Source organism: Cervus elaphus, chromosome 9 (genome assembly GCF_910594005.1).
Source record: "Cervus elaphus chromosome 9, mCerEla1.1, whole genome shotgun sequence".
Lineage (NCBI taxonomy): Eukaryota > Metazoa > Chordata > Mammalia > Artiodactyla > Cervidae > Cervus > Cervus elaphus.
The window spans coordinates 97,569,640-97,592,327 of record NC_057823.1 but is presented as its reverse complement, the minus strand read 5'-3'; the positions used below and the strand labels follow the sequence as shown (position 1 = coordinate 97,592,327).

General features: G+C 36.9%; 1 protein-coding gene across 4 annotated transcripts in view; it reads left to right on the top strand.

Annotated features, from left to right (window-relative positions):
- The window catches only part of CHD1 (chromodomain helicase DNA binding protein 1), a 76,486-nt gene that overhangs the window by 5,535 nt on the left and 48,263 nt on the right, over positions 1–22,688 (top strand). For all 4 annotated transcript variants that reach the window (XM_043913687.1, XM_043913689.1, XM_043913688.1 and 1 more), the window contains 2 exons: positions 20,991–21,192; positions 22,188–22,295. In XM_043913687.1, coding sequence (XP_043769622.1) covers positions 20,991–21,192; positions 22,188–22,295 — 310 coding nt within the window. The remainder of the gene's footprint in view (positions 1–20,990; positions 21,193–22,187; positions 22,296–22,688) is intronic.

The following is a 22,688-nucleotide window of genomic DNA, read 5'->3' as shown; positions in this document are numbered from 1 at the left end:
TCAGAGTTCCTCTTTTCCTTTGTGGAAATTTATGAAATGAAGTAGAATTAGGCAGAAAATTGTTTGGCATTTTTAGTTGGTATAATTTTCTACTCAGAAGTGTTTGCTTCTTTTCATGTGAAAACCTTTCTGTAACCATTGACAGAAAGGAAGAAGAATACACAGGGGAATGTCTGTTTAGCTATGTTATAACTGACAGCTTTGAAACTTATTTACTAAGAAATGTGGGTCAGGATGCACCTGTACCTCAGTTTCAAGTTAGGGCAATGTTTGTTGTATAACTGAAGTTAAGCTTTCTGAAGATAACTGTTGAAAGATTTCAAAGAATCAGTTCTCTGCTATGTGAATTTGTTGTTATTTGGAATGAAATATTTCAAATCCTGGTTAGACATTTTTTAATCTTAAGGTTATCTATAATGATGATTTGTTCCACAGATAGATTTGTGGGTAAAGACCAGAAATATATAGTTATATTTTGCTGATTTTTGAATGATTGATAAATGTTTAATACTCAGAAGATGCTTGCCTACAGATTAGATTTTCAATAATGTAAAGTTCATGTAAAATTGAGGATTTATCTTAATCACCTTATATAGTGTGCTCATGAAAAATTATTACAGAGTGAAGGAAATTTTGGTGACGTGTTATGATGGTCTTAACTACTTAGAATTGATCCAGAGCTGATAATTGAGCTATGTGATGTTGACCTGATTCTAAAAGAATTTTTTTTTTAATTGTATTTGTTTGTTATTTTTGGCTGCCCTGGGTCTTTGCTGCCGTGTGCAGGCTTTCTCTAGTTGTGGCGAGTAGGGGCTGCTCTTTGACCCTGTGTGCAGGCTTCTCGCTATGCCAGCTTCTCTTGGGAGGTATGGGCTCTAGGACGTGAGGCTTCAGCAGTCGTGGCGCTTGGGCTCGGTAGCTGTGGTACATAGGCTTAGTTGCCCCTCAGCATGTGGAATCTTCCCTGACCAGGGATCGAACCCGCGTCCCCTGCATTTGTAGGTGTATTCTTAACCATTGGACCACTGGGGAAGTCCAAGAATTCTTTTCCTTGATACACTATACCTTTTTATAGCATTCTCAGTGTTTGATTTACCATACTTATAAATAAGTTTTAAATGTATATGTGTGTACACTTTACATTAGAGGAACTCTGTTATAATTAAATATCCTTGGCTTATTCAAAATATTTTCATTGTATTATGCTTCAGGAATCTTTGGATCTCAACTTTTAAAGTGTTTCCTCAGTAGGAAATATGATCAATGGAAATATTTTAAGTGAAAATCTCAGTTTTGGAAATTCAGAGTCTCTCAAAGACATTTTAGAGGCTTTGAGAAAAAAGCCAGGTTAGTCTAAATGACCTGTTAAATTTAAAGAGCACCAAGTCAGTTAATTTGAACACGAGGCCACATATCTCACCAAATATCTGTTAGTGTCTTATTAAAGACTACTATGCGATGCCAATTTTGTAAGCATTGCTTTTATGTATACACATACCAGAAAGATTTCTTGCCATGAAAATAAGTTCTTGTAAATGAATTTGAATACTTTTTAAAGGCAATAAAATGGTGTTCCCTAAGCTTAGTTCGAAGTTATCTCAGCATTTTTTAAAAAAGGATCAGTTTATTCTTAAATTTCAAAAGTTTGTGCAAAGAAGCATTTTAAGGAAGACAGGAAAATGTGCAATCACAAAGCCAGAATGGTTTGCAGTCATTGCGTTAAACTGGTTTTTGAAGTTAACTATGACATCATTAATTGGGCTTCTCTAGTGGCTCAGTGGTAAAGAATCCACCTGCCAATGCAGGAGACCCTGGTTCGATCCTTGGGTCAGGAAGATCCCCTGGAGGAGGAAATGGCAACCCACTCCAAAATTCTTGCCTGGGAAATCACATGGACAGAGGAGCCTGGCGGGCTGCAGTCCATGGGGTCACAAAAGAATTGGACGTGACTTAGCAACTAAACAACATTAATTGTAGGAAAGTATGACTTTTTTATGTCTCTCTTTTTTTTGCTAATCCCTATTTCTTGATTCAGAATGTATATATATATATATAATTTTTCCCCCCATCTTTTCCTACTAGTTTTTTTTTCCCCTCGTGTATGTGGTATAAGGGAAATCCAGGGTGCCATGTTGCATTAGTTGTTAATACATGCTGCTGAATCTCAGATCATCTCAGGCCATTTCGTAGGCTTTGAAAATTCAAACTGTTAGGAGCTTTGATAATATGTTTCTCTCTCTTCAAACAGAATTGACAGAACTTGTAAGATTGTGGTTAATCTATGTTACTTTAATATATTTAGACTAATTTTTAATTGGCAAAGATAAGAGAATTGTATGTGATTTGATATTCAGTGATGTTACTTTTATCCTCATTGGTGTGAAATCATGTAGGGGCAAATACTGACGTGTAGTTGCTCCTTTTTTATGCTGCTTAAGTCATTGCTTATTTAAGATATTGGTGACTTGTGGATTATAGTTGGTACAGTTCTCTGTTGAAAAATATGAGTATTTGTGGTGACGATATAAAGAATTGTTGGAGAAAACTTTTTTTACATTTTTTATGAAAAAGTTTAAAACATTACAGAAGTAAAAAGTTTTAGTTCCAGTTGTGGTTCTTGGTCTAGCAGCATTGGCATCACCTGGGAGCTTGTTTTTAATGCTCAACCTTGGGCTCCATCCCAGACCTACTGAATCAGAATTTTCTTTTTAACAAGATTCCGTGGTGATTTGTATTTATATTAAGTTATATATTATTTATTACTTATTTATTTATTTATTATTTATTTATTGTATATATATTTATATTAAGTATGTATTATGTATGAAGCTGTTTGCATGGAGTCATTTACCACCTTGTTACTTGTTATTATTGATGTTACTACACATGCTTTTTGTTTTCTCAGAACCCCCAGATAGCTGTGTCATAAGGCATGCAAGCAAGAAGCAGGGTACATTTCATTTCTCTAGAAGCAATAATAATGTCAACTGATAATTATTGAGCTCTTACTCTGACTGAGCCATGGTGTATGTGCATAGTACATTACATGAGTTTATCCTAATTCATCCTTCCAGAACTCCTGTGATGTATACAGTACTGTGATTCCCACTCTCCAGAAGGGGGAACCAGATTTATAGCCACTTTAAAGTCTTCAAAACAAAACAAAACAAAACCCAGAAACTATTAACTGAATTCCGGACTTTAGTTGGATTTTATTGGTTTTTCAATTAATGCCTTCTTTTTATTCCAGGATTCAATCCAGGATACCATGTTGCATTTAGTTGTTAACTTTCCCCAATGTTCTCTCATCTGTGAAAGTTTCTAAGCCTTTCTTTAATTTTTTCTATCAGTTTTGAGAACTACTGGTCAGGTATCCTGTAGAATGTCCCCCAATTTGAATTTCCCTGATTTTTTTGTTAGGTTAAAAGGTTAAAATAGGGTTATCAGTTACCAGTTTTTAGAGAGAGTGTCAGTGGAGATGAAATGCTCTGCTTGTCACATTATGTGGGGAGCATACTATCCATTTGTTATTACTGGTGATGTTAATTAACCTTTATCACTTGGCCAAGATAGTGTTTGCCAGGTTTCTTCACTATAAAGTTACTGTTTTTCCCTTTCCATTCTATATTCTTTGGAAGTAAGTCAGTATGTCTAGCCCACTCTCAAGGGGTGTGGTGATTGGCCAGGTGGGTGAGAATTAAGTCCTGCCTCCTACAGGAAGGGAGTGTCTGTTGTGCTTAGTCACGTCTGACTTGGTGCGACCCCGTGGGTGCAGCCCACCAGCCTCTGTCCATGGGGTTCTCCAGGCCAGAATACTGGAGGGGGTTGCCATGCCCTCATCCAGGGGATCTTCCCCACCCAGGGATCGAACCCAGGTCTCCCACACTGCAGGCAGATTCTTTACTGTCTAAGTCACCAAGGAGGGGAGTGTCTACTATCTACCTAATATTAAATGGAATTCTTCTATAAAGAAGTAATTTTTCCCTCATTAATTCTGTTATCCACTTATATAACCGTGGACATGTATGTTTTATACTTTGAATTATAATCCAGTAAGTATTTTACTATCTAAATTGTTTTCGCCTTGCCCTTTGGGAACTCTTTCAAGTTGTCCTCTATATTCATTTTATACCCTCCCATTCTTTTGTCCTAGAATCAGCCATTTCCCCAAAGAGCCCTGGTCCCTTTTTATTGGAGAAGAGGATGTTAGAAACCATGATTTGGGTGCTGAGTTGCTTCTCAGGTGTCACTGCTTCTAGGCCCTCTCAGTGGACAGAGCAGACAGAGCTAGGTTATGTCAATCCATGTATGTTTATATATGTTAAACCATGTGTGTCTATAGTTGCTTCTATATCTGTCCATCTGTGTGCATAGTAAGATAACCGTGAATTAGGACTGTTGTCTCCAACTCTGATCCTATACGTAGGATTCTTCCTAACCCTCCTTTTTTGTACCTTTGTAACTTCCGTCTGTAGTAAAAACCTTGCTCCCACTGTCTACCATCCACCATGCATACACCCCAACCTTAGTATACGAATGAAGTACTGACTAGTAGTTTTAGGCCGTACCCACAAAAGAAGCAAATTTACCAGCAAAATACAGTGTCTTGTGTACAGTTCCTGTTGTATATAGCCTTATGGTTTCAAGTCAGAACACTGTTTCCAAACTTACTATTCAAGTTAACGTTGTTCTTGTTTATCCCCTTCAGTGGGCTTCCCGTGTGGCTCAGCTGGTAAAGAATTCAACTGCAATGCAGGACACCTGGGTTTGATCCCTGGGTTGGGAAGATCCCCTGGAGAAGGGAAAGGCTACCCACTCCAGGATGCTGGCCTGGAGAATTCTGTGAACTGTAGAGTCCATGGGGTCGCAGAGTCCGACACAACTGAGCAACTTTCACTTTCATCCCCTTCAGTGTGGTTATGTCATAAATTTGTAAAAAAGTTAGATTTATCAGTTTACATATCATCCTCAATTACATGGGTTTCTGTTTTAAACTTGTATATGTTACATTTACTCTGTGATGTACAGTTTTATGGGTTTTGACAAATGCACAGAATTATTTATCCTCCACCCCAGTACTACACAGAATGATACCTTCACCCTAAAAGTTGTCCTGTGTGTCTGAGGTCTACTGAATCAGAAATTTCGATTAAACCAAATTCCCAAGGAGATGTATGAAAAAATGAAATGAAGTCACTCAGTTGTGTCCGACTGTTTGCGACCCCATGGACTGTAGCCTACTAGGCTCCTCCGTCCATGGGATTTTCCAGGCAAGAATACTGGAGTGGGTTGCCATTTCCTTCTCCAGGAGATCTTCCCGACCCAGGGATTGAACCCGGGTCTCCTGCATTGTAGGCAAATGCTTTACTGTCTAAGCCACCAGGGAAGTTGTATAGGCATATCAAATTTATACGCAAAGATATGAAACTGTTTATATTTAGTCATTTAGTATCTTGCCATGTTTTGAAATTATAAATTAAGTTGAAGAAAGATTATTTTGATCTAGAGGTAATAATGGAATGAAGTGAAGTGAAGTGAAAGTCACTCAGTCGTGGCCGACTCTTAGTGACCCCATGGACTATACAGTCCACAGAATTCTCCAGGCCAGAATCCTGAAGTGGGCAGACTTTCCCTTCTCCAGGGGATTTCCTCAACTCAGGGGTCGAACCCAGGTCTCCTGCATTGCAGGTGGATTCTTTACCAGCTGTCCACCAGGGAAGCCCAGTAGCCAAGTTTAAATACACAATCAAGGCTCAGACTCATGGTGTTGTATAGGCAGGCAAGTGAGGTGAAAGAAAAAGAAATTGGGCAAATTACTGGACTGAGGAGATGGGCTGTATGGGAAGTTTTTATGGAGTTTTGAAACTTCTGTAATCTTAACAGTGACAAGAAATGCTGTGATTTGAAAAGGCAAGAACAAATGGTGTATATTAAGCGAGATGGAGAGGAAGGTTTTCACAAGGGTCAGGGTCCCCACAGTAAAGAAGTGCAAGTTCCCTAGAACAGAGAATGTGTTGGACATCTTAACTTTCAGTTCTTTACCCTGAGGTTTGTTTATTGTCTCACTGAATTTTTTGTATAGTTTAGTCCCAAGTGGAAGAAGGAGGATAAAAGGAAGCCTTGCTGAATAAACACTACATGTATTAAGAGACATCCATGAGGAGGGACTGTATTTTCCATGTGAATGAACTGGGTAGACCTACTGGTTTCAGAGAGACTCTAGGTATCTCTTGTAGCAGAGTTAAGTTCTTACGTTTTAATGACTGAGAAAATTGCTATTTATTATTACGAATATATTATCTGTCATTGTGATATGAGGTGACTGCTTGGAAGTCAACTTTAAATAAATGTTTAACTGAATTTGAAAGTTTCTTCGGTGTGGATAAGTTGAGATCTCAGTGATTGAGGTTAAAATGCAGACACATAGTTCTGGCTAAGCAGTACTGGCTTATGGGATCCACTGTTTACAGTACCAGAGCTGTGGCATAAAGCACAAATGTAGTGGAGAGCTCTTTTCTGATGAAAATCATTCCTATTAGCTATTTCACATCTCTCCTGTTACTGCTTTTAGAAATACAGTTCTCTACTCAGATAGTTATTTAGTTTGGATTATTGAGCAACTACTATGTGATGGATACCAAAAGATGCTAAAATTTGAGATTCTTTTCTAAAGCTTAAAGTTGAGAAAGAGACAGACCTAAGCCTTGAATGTTTGAGTTGGGTATGGTAAATACAAGGAGAGTTTGCAGCTCTTCAAAGGTAGGAGACAGGGAAGTTTGATCATAAAACAAATGGTTAATCTGTATGTCATCAAGCCCAGTATCAGAATGAACTTTTGTGGGTTTTGTTTGTTTTTGAGTTGTCATTTAAAACCCTGGTAGATTTAAATTTTATGCATGTTAAAAGTCTTTGTAATGTGACTTTTATGGTGGTAAAGATGTTTTGACAGACTTTGGCAGAAAGCAAAGAGTAATTTTTTATACCCAGGAAAGACAGTGTTACAAGGCAATACATTAAGCTGAATAACTTTCATGTGAAGGAACGGGGCTGATGGGAAAGAGTTAAATGAATCTAAATTCCCTCAGAAAAGACGGTTCTTGTGTTTGTGCTCTGTGTGGCTCTGTCCTTGCTTGACTCTCTGTGACCCCATGGACTGTAGCCCACCAGGCTCCTCTGTTCCTGGGATTTCCCAAGAAAGAATACTGGAGTGGGTTGCCATTTCCTTCTCCAGTAAATGTCATTAAGTTTTGCCTACTGGTTATAGTTATAAATAATAGGAGGGTTTTATCACATTGATATTGTAACACATTTCGTATGTGTTTTGTGAAACTGTTGTTTAATAACTTTGACATCTATGTATACATAATCTTTATTTCTCATCTGATTCCTGAATGCTTACTAGAGAAACTTTTGAGTTTACTGTCTTTATCTCAGATTTAGCATAACTAAACTTGGTCATCTTTGAAGTTAGTCTTGCTAAATGTTATCTTTCTTAGCATTTATTTCTGGCAGTTTTTTTCTCATTTTTTCAGTTAGAGACTTTAAGAATAATACTGTACTTTGAGTTTACTTTCTGATAGAATTTTGTTTTGGGTTGGTAATGTAGAATGCTAAAAGGAGCTGTTGTGTTTGTCCTTTAGTCCCTAACAAAGGCGTTAACTGGTTTTCAGACCCATGGGGATGAATACTTCACAGATTTTCTCAAATTTTGATAATTATTTTATGGCCTGTACTAAAGGATATGGAGGATAACATTTTAATACAGTGTAATTTTATAGAATTTAAAGGTGGTCTGATCTTAGTTAGCATCTAGGTGAACCCTTCTCATTTTTAAGTGACTTCTTCTAGGCTAATATATTTTAAATAGTGAGTTGAAACACATTAGAGTATCATAATTGGATTTTTAAATGAAAGATAATATAAACTAATAGTGTTTTTTTGTAGAATATTATTTCATCAAACTTTTGTTATGTTACATGTGTGTGCTGCATCATTATATAAAATGTATCATGTAAGTCATGCCCCCAAAAGTTTAAAAGTCTTTGACCTCTAATTTAAAAAAAAAAAAAAATTTTTTTTTAAGTACTCAGTATCTGCTAATTTCCATATTGTTTCTCTAGGCCTGTTGAAGTGGATAATGGTCTATAAAAATAACTACAGGCCCCAACTTAATGAATTCCAGGATGTAGCTAGAAGAGAGATACATGTATAAGCATAATTGTGATATTGTGAAGGAATTATTAGTAACATATTAGCAAAATATTGTGAACACATGGGCTGGAGCAATGACTTATCCCTGGAGAAATTGGAGAGGGTCTGCCTTCAATACGGGAGACCCGGGTTCGATCCCTGGGTTGGGAAGATCCCCTGGAGAAGGAAATGGTAACCCACTCCAGTATGCTTGCCTGAGAAGCCCATTAGGCTACAGTCCACAGGATTGCAAGGAGTCGGACATGACTGAGCGACTTCACTTTCACTTTTCACTTTCACATGAAGGATAGGATATTTTTGAGTAATCTTAAAGAGTGAGAAATTTTATCAGTTGCTTCAGAGAGGAAGTGTTTTCTAGAGGGAAAGGATGGGAATACACCAATAGCCAGCTCTAAAGTTGCCCCCTCCCTGAAGCCTTGCCCCTAGTCTCATTTGCCCTACCTCCAGTTCCTGGATCAGGAACCGATATTATCCTGCCCCCCCTCCCCAACTTTGTCCTTATATCTCTGATTCTCACAAGTTTTACTTTTCCCATGGCATTTTGTCCTTTACTAGAGACTCTTGCTCAATACTTGTTAGTTGAAGAGATGAACAAATGAATTCACATTATCTGTGTACAGATCTTATTTCGAAAGTGCTTATTGCAAAAACATTGTAGCAAATTAGGGAACCATTTAAGGTGATATATACTAGAGTTTTCAGAGTCCAGGGTCTCAAAAATAGTTACTTTTTTTTTCCAATAATTAAATTATTATCAAGTGACTAAGCTCTACCCCTTGAGATTATTCAGGTGCTCTGGCTAGTGGGACAGCTTTGTTATATGTAACATATGGCTTATCTTGCCCCAGTGATTGCCAACAAGAAGATGGATGGGAGTGGGGAGGGTATAAGGCAAGCCAGTTAATGCTTAGGGCTAAGTGTAGAAATTTCACATCACTTCTAGCTGTAATCCCTTGGCCAAAACCTGTTCACATGGCCACACCTAGCTGAAAGAGATCCTGGGAAATCTTTAGCTGGGTGCATTGCCGTTTTACACGGGAGTGCCAGTTATGCAATACCAAAGGGCAAGCACAGTGGACGCTAGGTAAGTGATAGGGGCAAGCAGACAGCATACATATGGCACACAAAGGATTTTTATTTTAAAACAATTTGTATCATCCTAAGAATTTAGTGGCTTTCATTTTTCTGAATTTTCTTTCAATTCTTCATAATATTAGTATTTGTTTCTTCACTTAGGCTTCTCTGAACCTCAGCTTCTTTGTTATTTGAAAAGGAAAGGATGAGACAAGAACCCAGTGTTTGGTACATAGCACCAGTTAGTAATGACCATGTCTCCCTCCTCCCCTTAAAAAAAAAAAAATCAGTTTGTTTTGAAAATGTTAGTATTTCTACAGGCTTTACTCATAGACAGTTTATGTATTTATACTTAAAATTATGACAATGCAAAGAACACCTGAAACAAATTTTGAAGTAATGATTCTGATCTTGAACTCCAAAAAAAAAAAAAAATCATTTTTTAAATTCTAAAATAGCTATTAATATTGAGTTCCTGGAGAAGGCAGTGGCAGCCTACTCCAGTGCTCTTGCCTGGAAAATCCCATGGACGGAGGAGCCTGGTGGGCTGCAGTCCATGGGGTCGCTAAGAGTCAGACACGACTGAGCGACTTTGCTTTCACTTTTCACTTGCATGCATTGGAGAAGGAAATGGCAACCCACTCCAGTGTTCTTGCCTGGAGAATCCCAGGGACGGGGGAGCCTGGTGGGCTGCCATCTATGGGGTCGCACAGAGTCGGACACGACTGAAGCGACTTAGCAGCAGCAGCATTGAGCTCCTGGTATAGGTCAGATATTATGCTTTACATTTTTTTAAGATCTTCACAGTAATCAGTAAGTATGTTTATTACTTCCGTGTGGTAGAAACCTGAGGCTTATCTAATGGGTGGTGGTGTTCAGTCACTAAGTCGTGTCTGATTCTTTGCTACCCCATGAACTGCGGCACGCCAGGCCTCCCTGTCCTTCACTATCTCCCTGAGTTTGCTCAAACTCATGTCCATTGAGTCAGTGATGCTATCCAACCATCTCATCCTCTATCACCCCCTTCTCTTGCCATCAGTTTTTCCCAGCAGAAAAAATGCGGGTGTATATATATAAATATAATGAGACAAAAGGGCTAGGAGGCTAGAAGAAAATAAGTCAAATTTCAGAATACTGTCAAGTTAGTCTCAAATTTCCTCACAAATGTCTGTCAAAAAATTCATTCAAAAACTCTCTCAAAGATGTTCTATTGAATGTTTTTGACGTTAAGCAGTAGTTAAGGGGGGGCGGGAGGAAGGCATAAAGTGAGAATTTAGTGCAGGGTACTTGTTCTTTAGTAAATACAGTTCTTGGATTGTAAATACAGTTCTACTTATTGTAATTTAATACATAAATTATTACTGTAAATGTCAGGCACACAATCCTCTATTATAATAATCTGTCTAAAATCCATTACCTTCTGTTGGTGTGTCCTGTAACTTTTCTTCCCCTCCTCCCCAGAGTCTTAATTTATCTAAATTCTACCAGTTTTAAAAAAAAAAAAAGGAAGGAAATGCGATATGTATTAGAAAGCAAATGTTTATTAGGAGAGAAAGACGTAAATAAATGGATGCGTTCTTAAAATGAAGTCATTGATCCTAAGACTTTGATACAGGTAGTCTAACTTATGTAAGTAAAGTAAAGTTGCTCAGTCGTGTCTGACTCTTTGTGACCCCAGGGGCTGTAGCCTACCAGGCTGCTCCATCCATGGAATTTTCCAGGCAAGAGTACTGGAGTGTGTTGCCATTTCCTTCTCCAGGGGATCTTCCCGACCCAGGGATCGAACCCAGGTCTCCCGCATTGCAGGCAGACGCTTTACCCTATGAGCCACCAGGGAAGCATAGGATGTTTGAATATAGTCTTTTTTCTTCTTCATTAGTGCTACTGTTTTTGTTTATTTGTTATGAACGTTTATTTGTTTGGCTGCATCAAGTCTTCGTATGGCATGTGGGATCTTTCGCTGTGGTACAGGGCCTCTTATTGTGGCGCGTGGGCTCTGGAGCACGTGGGCCCAGTGACAGTGGGGTGTGGGCTTAGTCGTTCTGCAGCACATGGGATCTTCATTCCCTGACTAGGGGTTGATCCCGTGCCCCCTGCATTGACGGCATTGAGTCTTAACCACTGGACCACCAGGGAAGTTCCAGCTTTACTTTTGATTTTTCTATCTGTTCCAGGATTTAGCAGGGCTATTTCTTCTGTTGGTTATCTGGTGATAGGAAAGCAGTGCCTACTGCTGTCCCTTTCTTAGCAGGTCATTATTTTATTCATTCTTCCTTTATGTTCCATTACAGACTAGTTTCCAATATATGTGATAAAAAAGCTTATTTTTCTTTGTAACACAAAAGAGTCTTTGTTTATTCACTTGAGAATACATCATTCTTAAGTACCCAGTATAGGTGTTAGTATTTTCTTCAGTTCACAGGACTGATAAGAGTATAAAGTTGAGTATAGAGAAAAGGAAGTATTGCTATTCTGTCACAGGCGGGTCTAAGCTAACATGGACTTGCACTCCAAAGCACTTCTACCCACAGACACATGAAAATGCTAAATAATACAGGGCAAAGGGGGAAGAGTATATGTGCTGCTGAACTTTAGAGAAAGCTTTGGTTTGCCAGGCACAGAAGCGGACTTGGAGCAGCAAATTCTGAGCAAACATGGCAGCACAGGATTTTTGGAAGGATCCAAGCTCTCCAGACAGGATGCTGGGGTTGGGATCAGAACCTAGTATTTGACTACAGAGTTAAGTCTCCTTATTGCTGGGTCCTCAGAAGGGTTGTCTCCTCTAAAAATGGTCTATAAAAACTGTGTGCCTTCAAGGACATTTTGTTCTTATTGTGAGGATAAAATGGGTTTCAGTACCAAAATATTTTGAAAGCTATAAAAAGGTATTAAAAATTTTGTCTTAATTGGAGCATAAATGAGAAACAGCCAAAGGGCCGAACCGATAGCATAAATGTATGAAGCTGTCCAGGTATAAGACATTTGTTTAGGGGAGGCAACTGGCCAAATTGGAGGTCAAATCCTCCATCAAAAGGAACCAGTGCTACTTAGATATAGACAATTGTGACCATGTAGGAAGTGGACCTAGTGTTTTCAGATCATCTGATTCTTAAACAAAAGTTTCTTCTTAAAATTATTTTCCCCCAAACACTTTTAAATTAGATGACTTGGAGGAAGAAAAAACCCAAAAGAGAAAAGTAGAGACAGAGAAATCAAAAGTAAGAACAAGAAAGTTTCTATGGAAGACTTAGACTTATGCTATTATTGAAGAAGTAATGAGAAAGTGGTATTAACCATTTGTTAACTCACAAATACATCTTCAGAGTATATGTAGGTAGAGTGCCAGAAGGTAGGGGTGCAGTTGTTCAGTATAACACCGCTGTGCGCACACTAGCTTATGTTCAGTGCGCTCAGTGCCAGGTACCATGCTGGGTGTCTAATGCACTCCTGAGGGGAGAGGTCTCGAACTAGGGGGGAAGGTAGGACGGGGATTAACAAGTTTCCCAGGTCGGGAGAGCTGCTTTATACCAGACCTATGAGGTGAGAAGGCGTGGCAGATTCCAAAACTGAAGGAAGTTAGTGAGCCTAGAGTGCAGAATAGAGATGTTGGGGAGATAAATTGGAAAGGTAGGCAGAGATCAGATTTTAATCATTTTATCCCAAGAACAAAGGTGAGCCATTAAAACCCCTCAAGGTGTGACCAAAGCCTATGAGATGGAACCAAGGCATAATTGCAAAGTCAGAGAGGGATGTTCATTTTGATGTTTGTTAGTTTGAAAAGCATTTCTCAAAGCTAATCCATAGATACAGAATCATAACATTTTAGTTATGTGGAACCCATGAGGAAGTACACTGTTGATGATAGTGTGCTAAAGCTCCTAAAAATTTAACTTGAAAAAACAATTTAAAAATGGATTTAATGTCTTACTGAACAGAGTACTAATTTTTTGTGGTCACTCAAGTCATTAAGAACACTGACTTATCATAACCTTGGGAGTATGGGAAAAGAATGTTGACTTTTATACGAAAAGAATCTGTGCAGATGTGAATTTTGAGCAGTTTCCCTACTGTCAGACAGCTGGAAATTTTGAAGGCAAACAGAAGGGCCAAGAAAAGGGAGCATTTCCTAGCTGAGTCAGCCTGCTTGAGTAGCCTTCTGGGAAGTACAACCCAACATTTCTGCTTATATCTCATTTGTTGAAACTTTTAGCTGGTAGACATACGTTGCTGCAGGGAGCTTGTGCTATACCCTTTTTATACTGGGTGGACCTTAACCTTGAGATTTCTGTTAGTAAGGAAAAGAAGACATGCTGAGTTAGGCGATTAGCAGTTTCTGAGGCAGCTGTTGTAGGCAGTTATCTTTAATCTCCCCTCCTTGGTATTTTAACCTTTTCATATCTCCTAAGGAAAAGCTTTAAGCAGTTTTTATATTTCTACCTGTACAGCTTAGCCGTTTTATTGACTGAATTTTTGATACTTCTTTTTCATGCCGCTGAATGTTTACTTACTTGCCTGTTTCATATGCATTTGACTTCTGCAGCTTTAAAACTTCCTCACCTTTGTAGCTTTTATTATTTGAATATGAGATTTCACAATGTTGAATATTAGTGACCAAAACTTGTGGGGTTGGAGAAATTTTTTTTTGTTTATTAACATTTTAATTTTGAATTAATTTCAAATTATGGAAACGATGCAAGAATAGTACTGAGAACTTCCTTTGTATACTCTCTGTCTGCATGCACTGACTGTTAGCTTTTCCACAATTCCCTTTTATCCTCACCCTTCATACATGCATGTTTATATGTAATACATATTTTTCCTGAATAGTTTGAGAGTAGGTTGCAAAAATTATATCCATTTATACATTAATACTTAAGTATATCTATCTATCTATCTATCTATATATATAAGAGCCAAGGAATTTCCTTACATAAACCCCGTATACTAATTAAATCCAGGAAAATTTATGTTAATATACTTTAATGTTTAATGTGTATTCCAGTTTTGTCAGTCATCCCAGTCATCTGTCAGTACGGGGTTCTGTCTAAAATTGGATTTGGTTGTTATGTCTCTTTAATCTCCTTTAATCTAGAACAGTTCTTCTTTGTCTTTCTTGACATAAGCATTTTGAAGGCTACATATAGGCTGGTTATTTTATAGACTGTATCTCACAGTTTAGATTTTACCTGTTTACTTACGATTTGATCCAGGTTACACATTCCCTCCACTTGGTTCCCCTACTCTGGGCCTCCCCTACGCTTTGCATCCCCTGGCTGGAGGACTGTGTGAGTGACAATATGTCCTTCACAAAGGTATCAGATCTGTAGGCTCATAATGTATGTCTGTCCCTATTGGTAATACTAGTTTTGATCACCAGGATAGGGTAGTGTCTTCTTTTTTTCCCACTGTAGTTTCTAATTTATCCATTAATATAGCTAATAAACAGTTTGTAAGAAGGTACTCTGAGACTGTGTAAACATCTCACCAAAGCCTGCCCCCACCCCATGTTTAGCAGCTTTGGTGTTTTTGCCCAAATCAGGGTTTTCTATGATGATTGCAAAATGGTAACTCTCCAGCACTACCCCCCTGTCCACATCACCAGCTGGCATTCAGAATTCTATCAGCCCTCCCCTGCCATCTGTCTTTCATCTCCCTGTCTACCTGTCGTCAGCCTGAACTTGAGGATTCCTGTTTTATTTACTAGGTAATTATCTTTTACTGTTTGTTTTGATGCCCAAATCAGATTCGGCCAGTGGAAGCCCTTCAGGTTGGCTCCTATATCCTGTTTTTTTTGTTTTCCTTGTTTTTAGTATTTTGCTTTTTGGCACAGCAAGCTTATTTTGGTTCATCTGGTACCTTCCTATCTTCCTGGTGGCTCAGAGGGTAAAGCGTTCGCAGCCTTAGAATACGCCATTTCCTGAAGGACACCTAGTTTACTAAAGTGGTATTTGTATTTTGGAATCAAGATCTGGCTGCTAGCTGATCATAAATTTAAAACTTCAAAGGTGGTATGTTTACATTGATTGATAAGTAGCGAATAAGGTACACTGTCATAAATGCAAAATGATACATAGGGGTTTTGTTTTTGTATCATTGTGGTATCAAAGATTTGTTCATCTTTGAGGGACAGGTTGAAACTATGCTGTTATCTACAAAGTGAAGAATATGTAGTTGCATAAAGGAAAGGGGAATATATCTACTGTACCCTGTTGTGCAATGATCTCCAGGATACAATGTATATACAATATGGCATCCATTGTTTAAGATTATAAATATGTTAGTAATCATTTGTGAAAGAGGAATATAAAAATACTATTATTTATAATTTGCTTATATTGAGAAAGGACAAATAAATGAAACTTAAAAAATAATTACTGTAGTGGGAGGAAGGTCATGATGTAGAAAAGATAAAAGATAAAAGCTAGATTTTGGATTATAACTTTTGTACCTTTCAAGTTGAAGCTAAGTAAATTAATAAAGCAACATTAAATCAAAGTGAATAAAAGCAGTTCCTAAAACTGAAGTAAAAGCAAATGACCCTAATTAAACAAAATTAGTGACCATACAGAAATAAACAATTTTAGTTGGCTTCAAAGCAATAGTTTGACAGTAAGGGTGAGTATTCCTGAAGGCGAAAAAGAATTGTGAAGAAATGTTAACTTTTAGTAACCATATAATAATGGTATTACTATTTTGAAACTGTTACATGTATTCTAAGATAAAGCAAATAAATGATTTTACTATTGTCATTTGGAACCAAGAAACTCAACCCAAGTGATGGTATGTATAAATAGAAAAATCAAAGAAGTAAAAAACGTACAAATTTAAATGGAAAATATTGGTATTAATCCTTAATATATTGTCTCTAAAAATACACATATCCTAACTCATTAAAAAAAAGTCTTACAAACAATAACCAATCCACTCAGGTTGCAATTTAATTTCCAGCATAAACAGAAGCAAGGCTTTTTGATGAAATGCCCTAGTTACAGTTTGAGGCAAGAAATACACAAGATGAGCCTGGTTCATCTTGTCAGACCAGAAAGTGAGGAAGCTGTCAAAGACAACTTGAGGTCTTGTGAAAAGGATTCAGGAAGTAATAAAGGGTTTCCTGTTTGCTAAAGAGGGGACAGTTTGGGTATTAATGATGATAATGGATTGTTAAAACATTTCAAATAATTTCAGTGAGACTTAGAACATTATTGGTTGTCTTATCTTGAAAGGTTGCTAGCAATTTAGCTCATTTTGAAAACTGAAAAAGAAGAAAAATAAGTGAAAATGCCTTTCCTGTGTGAACTGTACCTCAAAGTTAACAAATATAATGGGGGAAAATTTCTCATTATATAAATATTCCACCTATTAGTGAAGAAATGATATAATGGGTAAGTAAAGAACAACAATATCACTATTTTACTGCCTTTAAATAAATAGTGGATGAGCTTGTGTAGGGCTTATGAGGAACTATGTAATGGAGGGATAAGGCTGAAAATAACATGAGCACGCACATCAAACAACCTCACACAAAAAGAGACAACCAAACATTGTTTTTCCTTTTTTTTTTTTAACTAGAGGTCCACAGGAACTTTTCAAACATGTTCTTGCCAGGGAAAACTGAATTAAGTCTGAGCCTCTAGGTCTGACAATTTATAAGAAACACAAGGGACAGAAAAATGTCAAATAATACCACAGAAGTACAGTTAGTAAAATCTGAAAAGCAGGAAGTGTCTGCAGGAAAAACTGCCTAATTTATTCCACAAAATAAATTGCAGGGGGAAAAAAGAGGGAGAGGAAACTGTTAGGTTAATAAAAGAGACTTAAATATGTGATTCAGCCGCAGAATATGAACCATGTTTGTATTTCCATTCAGTCAGTGAAGAAATGAAATCAACTAAAGAGATAAACTAAACTGGATATTTAATATTATTTAATAATAATTTCATATTTAGCATTAAGAAAATAAGTGATTTTTTAAAAATATATACTAGTTTTGTGGATGTTTAAAAATAGTGGAGTTTTTGTTGTTTGTTTTTACGTGTAAGTACTAAAGTATTTATGGATGAAATTTCAATATGTTTGAGATTGTGTGTTTGTGGAAAGCTGGATTATTTGAAACAAAATTGGTATGAGTTGATAATTGTGAAGGTGGTTGATAGATAAATGGTTATTCGATTGCTCTTGTTTATATTTGAAATTGAGCATAAAAACAATCTTGAAAAGAGACTTTAATTTGAATTGCTGTTTTATCTTTTAAATGTATTTTTTTTTACTTAATTTACCCTAAGAAAATTCTTTTATCTAAGTACCCATATGACGAGTTTTCTTTTGTAAATTGAGAATGATAAGGGAAAGAATTCAGTATTTTTAATAATCTTCTGCCTTATACTATTGGGCTGTTGAGATTTAATGTAATTCATAAGGATAACTCGTAAGTGGTATACAGATACTTATATTATATTAAAAAATCAGTGGTATTGGTTACTACCTAAATAAATAAAATGTTAATTGGAGCTGAGAAATATTTTTATAGTCCAACTCTATTTGTAAATTTTATATAAGATATTAAATCCATAAGCATCTTTGATTTGTTTGCTTATGTATATATCCATCTGCTCACCAAACATATATTGAGCCCTTCATTTAGTGCTCAGCATACAAAGAACAAGTAAAACTTCCAGCACTCTAGGAACATACGGTAGAATACCAAAAAACAAAACAAACTACAGTGAATATTACATAATGTGCTTATAGCTAAGATAGTAATAGGTACAGGATATTGTGGGAATACTGTGGTAAGTATTCCTGCTTTAGTGTGTGTGTGTGTGCGCGTGTGTGTGTGTGTGCGCGCGCGCAAGTTGCTTAGTCATGTCTGACTTTGTGACCCCATGGACTGTAGCCCACCAGGCTCCTCTGTCCATGGGATTCTCCAGGCCAATAATACTGGAGGGGGTTGCCATTTCCTTCTCTAAGGCATCTTCCTGACCCAGGGATGAAACCCTGGTCTCCTGCATTGCAGGCAGACGCTTTACCGTCTGAGCTACTAGGGCAGCCCTTCTGCTAGGAAAGCTTTAATGTTGGGGTGATTTAATTTTGGAGTCAGGAGAGATTTGTCAGAGGAGTATCCATGAAGTGAGGCTCAAGTAGAAATTATATAGTGAAAAAATAAAAAAAGGAAGTAATTGTGCAAAAGCAGAAAGTGGAAAGAGAAACTCACTTTCTGAGAATTACAAGTAGTATGCCATCACTGAAACCAAGGGTGTAGATGGGAAACTGGCTGGAGATAGGTTGGCAGAGACAGATTCCTGCACCTCATAGATGTTTGACTTTTGTTACAGAACCACTAAAGACTTATCCAGTTAGGCCATGTTTGATTTTTATTTTGGAAAGAGCATATTCAGCAGTGGATTGAAATAGAACTACTTCATTACGGAGAGGCTTTTTACCTGTTTTTCCTCAGAATTTTATGTCTCACTGTTACCCCCTTCCCCAAACCTATATATATTTATCTCTCAAGTATTAGAATTTCCTTTTAAAATAAATTGTGTAAAACATTTGCATGGTTCAGAAATTGACAGTTCATTTCAATCCTTGTTCCTTCTGCTTTCTTCTTTCCCCTCTCTTTGTAGGTAACCATTTTTAACTTAATTGTTGTATACACCATTATTGCTTTTGAAAAAAGCATAAGCAAATAAGTGTAAATATTTCTCCCGTCACACACAAAGGAAGCATACTATAAACGCAGTTTTTATCTTGCTTTTTTTACATAACTGTGTCTCATTCTGTGACAGTATATAAGGTATTCCTTACTAATTCTGTATATATTCTTAGTCCTGCTATGAACAATTTAAGTGAAATAAATACTTCATGCTTTTAATACCTAAGGTGAACACATTCTGATAATAAGCCTATGCCTTTAGAGTAGTCTAGGCTCAGGCTGTTTGCTTTTATCATCAGCCAGAACTGCTTTCACCTAAAGTGTATGAAAGGAAGATTCCTGCATTCACTTAAGAATATTGATACATTAACAAGGAATCTTGATACATTAAGAAGGAATTTTGACTAGCTATTTTATGACTACTCAGGATATAATTAAGAATATAGGCCCATGCTAGCTCCCAGATTCAATTATCCATCCGTTTACTTTTTAGGTATTTACTGAGTATCCACCTGTGTTGTGTAAGATACTCTGGGAAAAAATAAACAGTACCTTCAAGAAGCTTATAAGCAATTAAAATCATGCCCCTTCTACTTAATTCTTCTTTCTAAAGGATTAGTTCATCTTCACTTTCTCCTAAACGTTCTCCGGTTACTGTGCCTGACTTGTTTGTGTTCTTCATACCCCCTGGTTGAATTATTTTAAATATAACCCAGAGAGGTATTTATTGGTTGACATGACTGTCTCTCCATACTAGGTTAGAAGTTCTTGTAATGATAAGGACTATTTGTCTCATCTTGGTCTTCCCAGTGCCTAGCAAATGATAGTTTTTTGCTAAAGTAATAAATGAAAAGTGTCGCTTACCTAGTGGGTTAAAGGAAAAATGAAATTGTGTGTCAGGAAAAATATTTTCTCTGATATTCTTACTGAAATTTCAAGGGCCCAAATAGAATGCAGAATGGTCAATTTTGTTTTTTAATTAAAAGGCACTATGTTATTCTTGAACCATGTGTCTGTAGGGTAGAAACTGGCAGAAATGGTCTTGATGTAGGCTTTAAGATGGAACTTTTTGTTTACTCTTCCTATGAAGAAAAACATATTCCACTAGCATCCCAAATTTTAAAAATAGGTGTATGTTTGTTCACACTGTAAGCAAAACTTTTAGAATCAAATGTCTTCTTGTAAACTTTTATGTCTGTGTTTCCGTGTAGAAACTATTAATGCCTTGCTCTCAAAAATTACTTTTAGGAAGGGTTACTGTTTGATCTTGTAGTCTTTGTAGAGTAATACCTCCATCTAGTGGTGGTTCTGAAAACTACAGCAAGATAATTAAGAAGCTTGAGTTTTTTTGCTTTGTGTGTGTGACGTTACCTGTTGTTTCTCATAAAGTCAGGTAAAATTACATCAAAAGCTGAGTCTGCCATGCATTTAAAAAATTTAATGCCCTGGTTTTCAGCACTTCAAATGTAAACACCAGTTAACAAATGGCCTTTCGGATAACATTGATTTACACAGTCATTTAGGTACAGACCATTTCTAGACTACTTTGGACTGGAAATAAGTGCTGAAAAGTGTGTGTGTGTGTATAGAGGCTAGGAAAGATTGTGAGAATTTACTATTTCAGACTTATTACTATGGAACCATAAAAGATTGAATAATTTTCTCAGAGAAGAAATCAGTAATCTTATTTTTTAGTAAATTGTACTTTATCATAGCTTAGTTGTATATCAAATAGCCTTTTAAGGATAGGGACTGTGTCTTAAATATTTTGTTATTCTAAGTTTCTAGCCCAGAATTCTGTACTTGGTAGGTTTTGTTTATTACCCTTGGAGGAAGATTGTGATCTAATTGCTTATGTTTTAGCCCAAGCTACTAAATTTATCAAGTCAGTTATTGCTGTAAATTAACATTAATTCCTTTTTCTATTTGTTTGGCTATGGAAGGTTGACATACTAAACAAACAAGGCTTAATGATGTGGAGCTTTTTGCTGAGTTAAGAAAAGCTAAATTTTGAATTAATTTTGTTTGAAATCTATTTATTTTTAAATTGTAGCCAGTCGGATGATGATTCTGGGTCAGCTTCAGCCTCTGGATCTGGTTCGAGTTCTGGAAGCAGTAGTGATGGAAGCAGTAGCCAGTCAGGTAGCAGCGACTCAGACTCTGGATCCGAATCGGGCAGTCAGTCAGAGTCTGAGTCAGACAATTCCCGAGAAAATAAAGTTCAAGCAAAACCACCGAAAGTTGATGGAGCTGAGGTAATGAATAATGTATCCAATGACAGGTAGATTTCCTGTATTACTTTGGGAAAATGTACAGCATTGGTTTAGAGCATTCTTGATCTAGCTTTTAGAAAATGTTGATTTTAAGTATTAAAATGCACTTTAAATTATTCTCGAACTTGGTGTCATCTGTGGACTAATTGGCTTGGAAGAGAAGCAGTCTGTAACTGTTGATGTATAAGACAAGTATAAAATGAACACACATGAAACTTTCTCTTTTTGAAGCAGAAATTGTTGCATAAATACTCAGTGTCTCATGGATAAAAATTTAAGGATTTTGAGGTCTTTTTGTTAATTTTACAGTGTTATCTCTACTTTCAAGATCTTCAGAGGGTATAATATATTGCCAATAGGAGTATTTGATAGAATTCTGCTTCCTTGAAGATATGTGGTAGAATATGCCAAGGGCCATTCTGTTTTAAAAAAGCAATTATAAGATTTAGTAAAACTTTCTATACATCAGAATGGTATACAGAGTGTTACTTAGAGTACCAGTCATGATAACATGCTTGGGCCAGAATATACACATAGCTTCCTTAATGTAGGAAGTTCTGCCACCAGAAACAAAGAAGTCAGTTGAACTAAAACTGCTTAGTTAATTTGTGTTCTGACTCACGCTCCTCGTCTTCACCTCACACCAGTTAAAAAGATAGGTAGCCACCCTTTGAATAGCACTGGTGGCATGTATTATCACGTTGTTTTTGACAGTAGTCCTAACACCAAAGAATATATTGATTAAGGCTGTCTGTGAAACTCAACACACCATAAATTAGTTATATACATCTAAAGCTCAGCATTTATTTTAATTATATTGCAGCAATATTGTTTTACATATATGTGAGTAAGGAAAATAGTCTTATTATTATTTATTATTTGGAGGCAGTGAAAATGTTGATATTGGTTTTCAATAGATTATCCTTTTTCCAGTTTTCTCAAAACTTTGTTCTTCACTTGCGTATACCTCTATACAGTTCTGGAAATCTAGCCCTAGTATTTTGGCCGTTCAGAGATCTGCGATGCTTAAGAAGCAGCAGCAGCAGCAGCAGCATCAAGCTTCATCTAATAGTGGATCAGAGGAGGTGACTATTCATTGTGAAAGCTGTTATCTGAAAAGTAGCCTTGATGCCTAATTATTTAACTGGGGGCTATTTATGAAATTGTTAGAAAGAGGACGGGTATTAGAAGGATAGGAAAATAACTACATTTAAGTGTGCATCAGTAGCCTTGAAATATAGACATATTTTTACTATAAACACTGTAGTTCCTGTGTGCACATGAGCACGCATGCGTGTATGTTTGCCCAAAAACATTCAGGAAGAACTATAGGTTTCCCCACCTACCTGAAAATGGAGTGTCCTTTTTCCTAAGCCAAGTGGTATAGAAAAGCAAAGACGCTGTTTCCTTAGGACACATCTTGGTAACTGTCATGGGGAAAGTGAGGTAAGCACAGATGTTCACAGGCACAGTTCAGA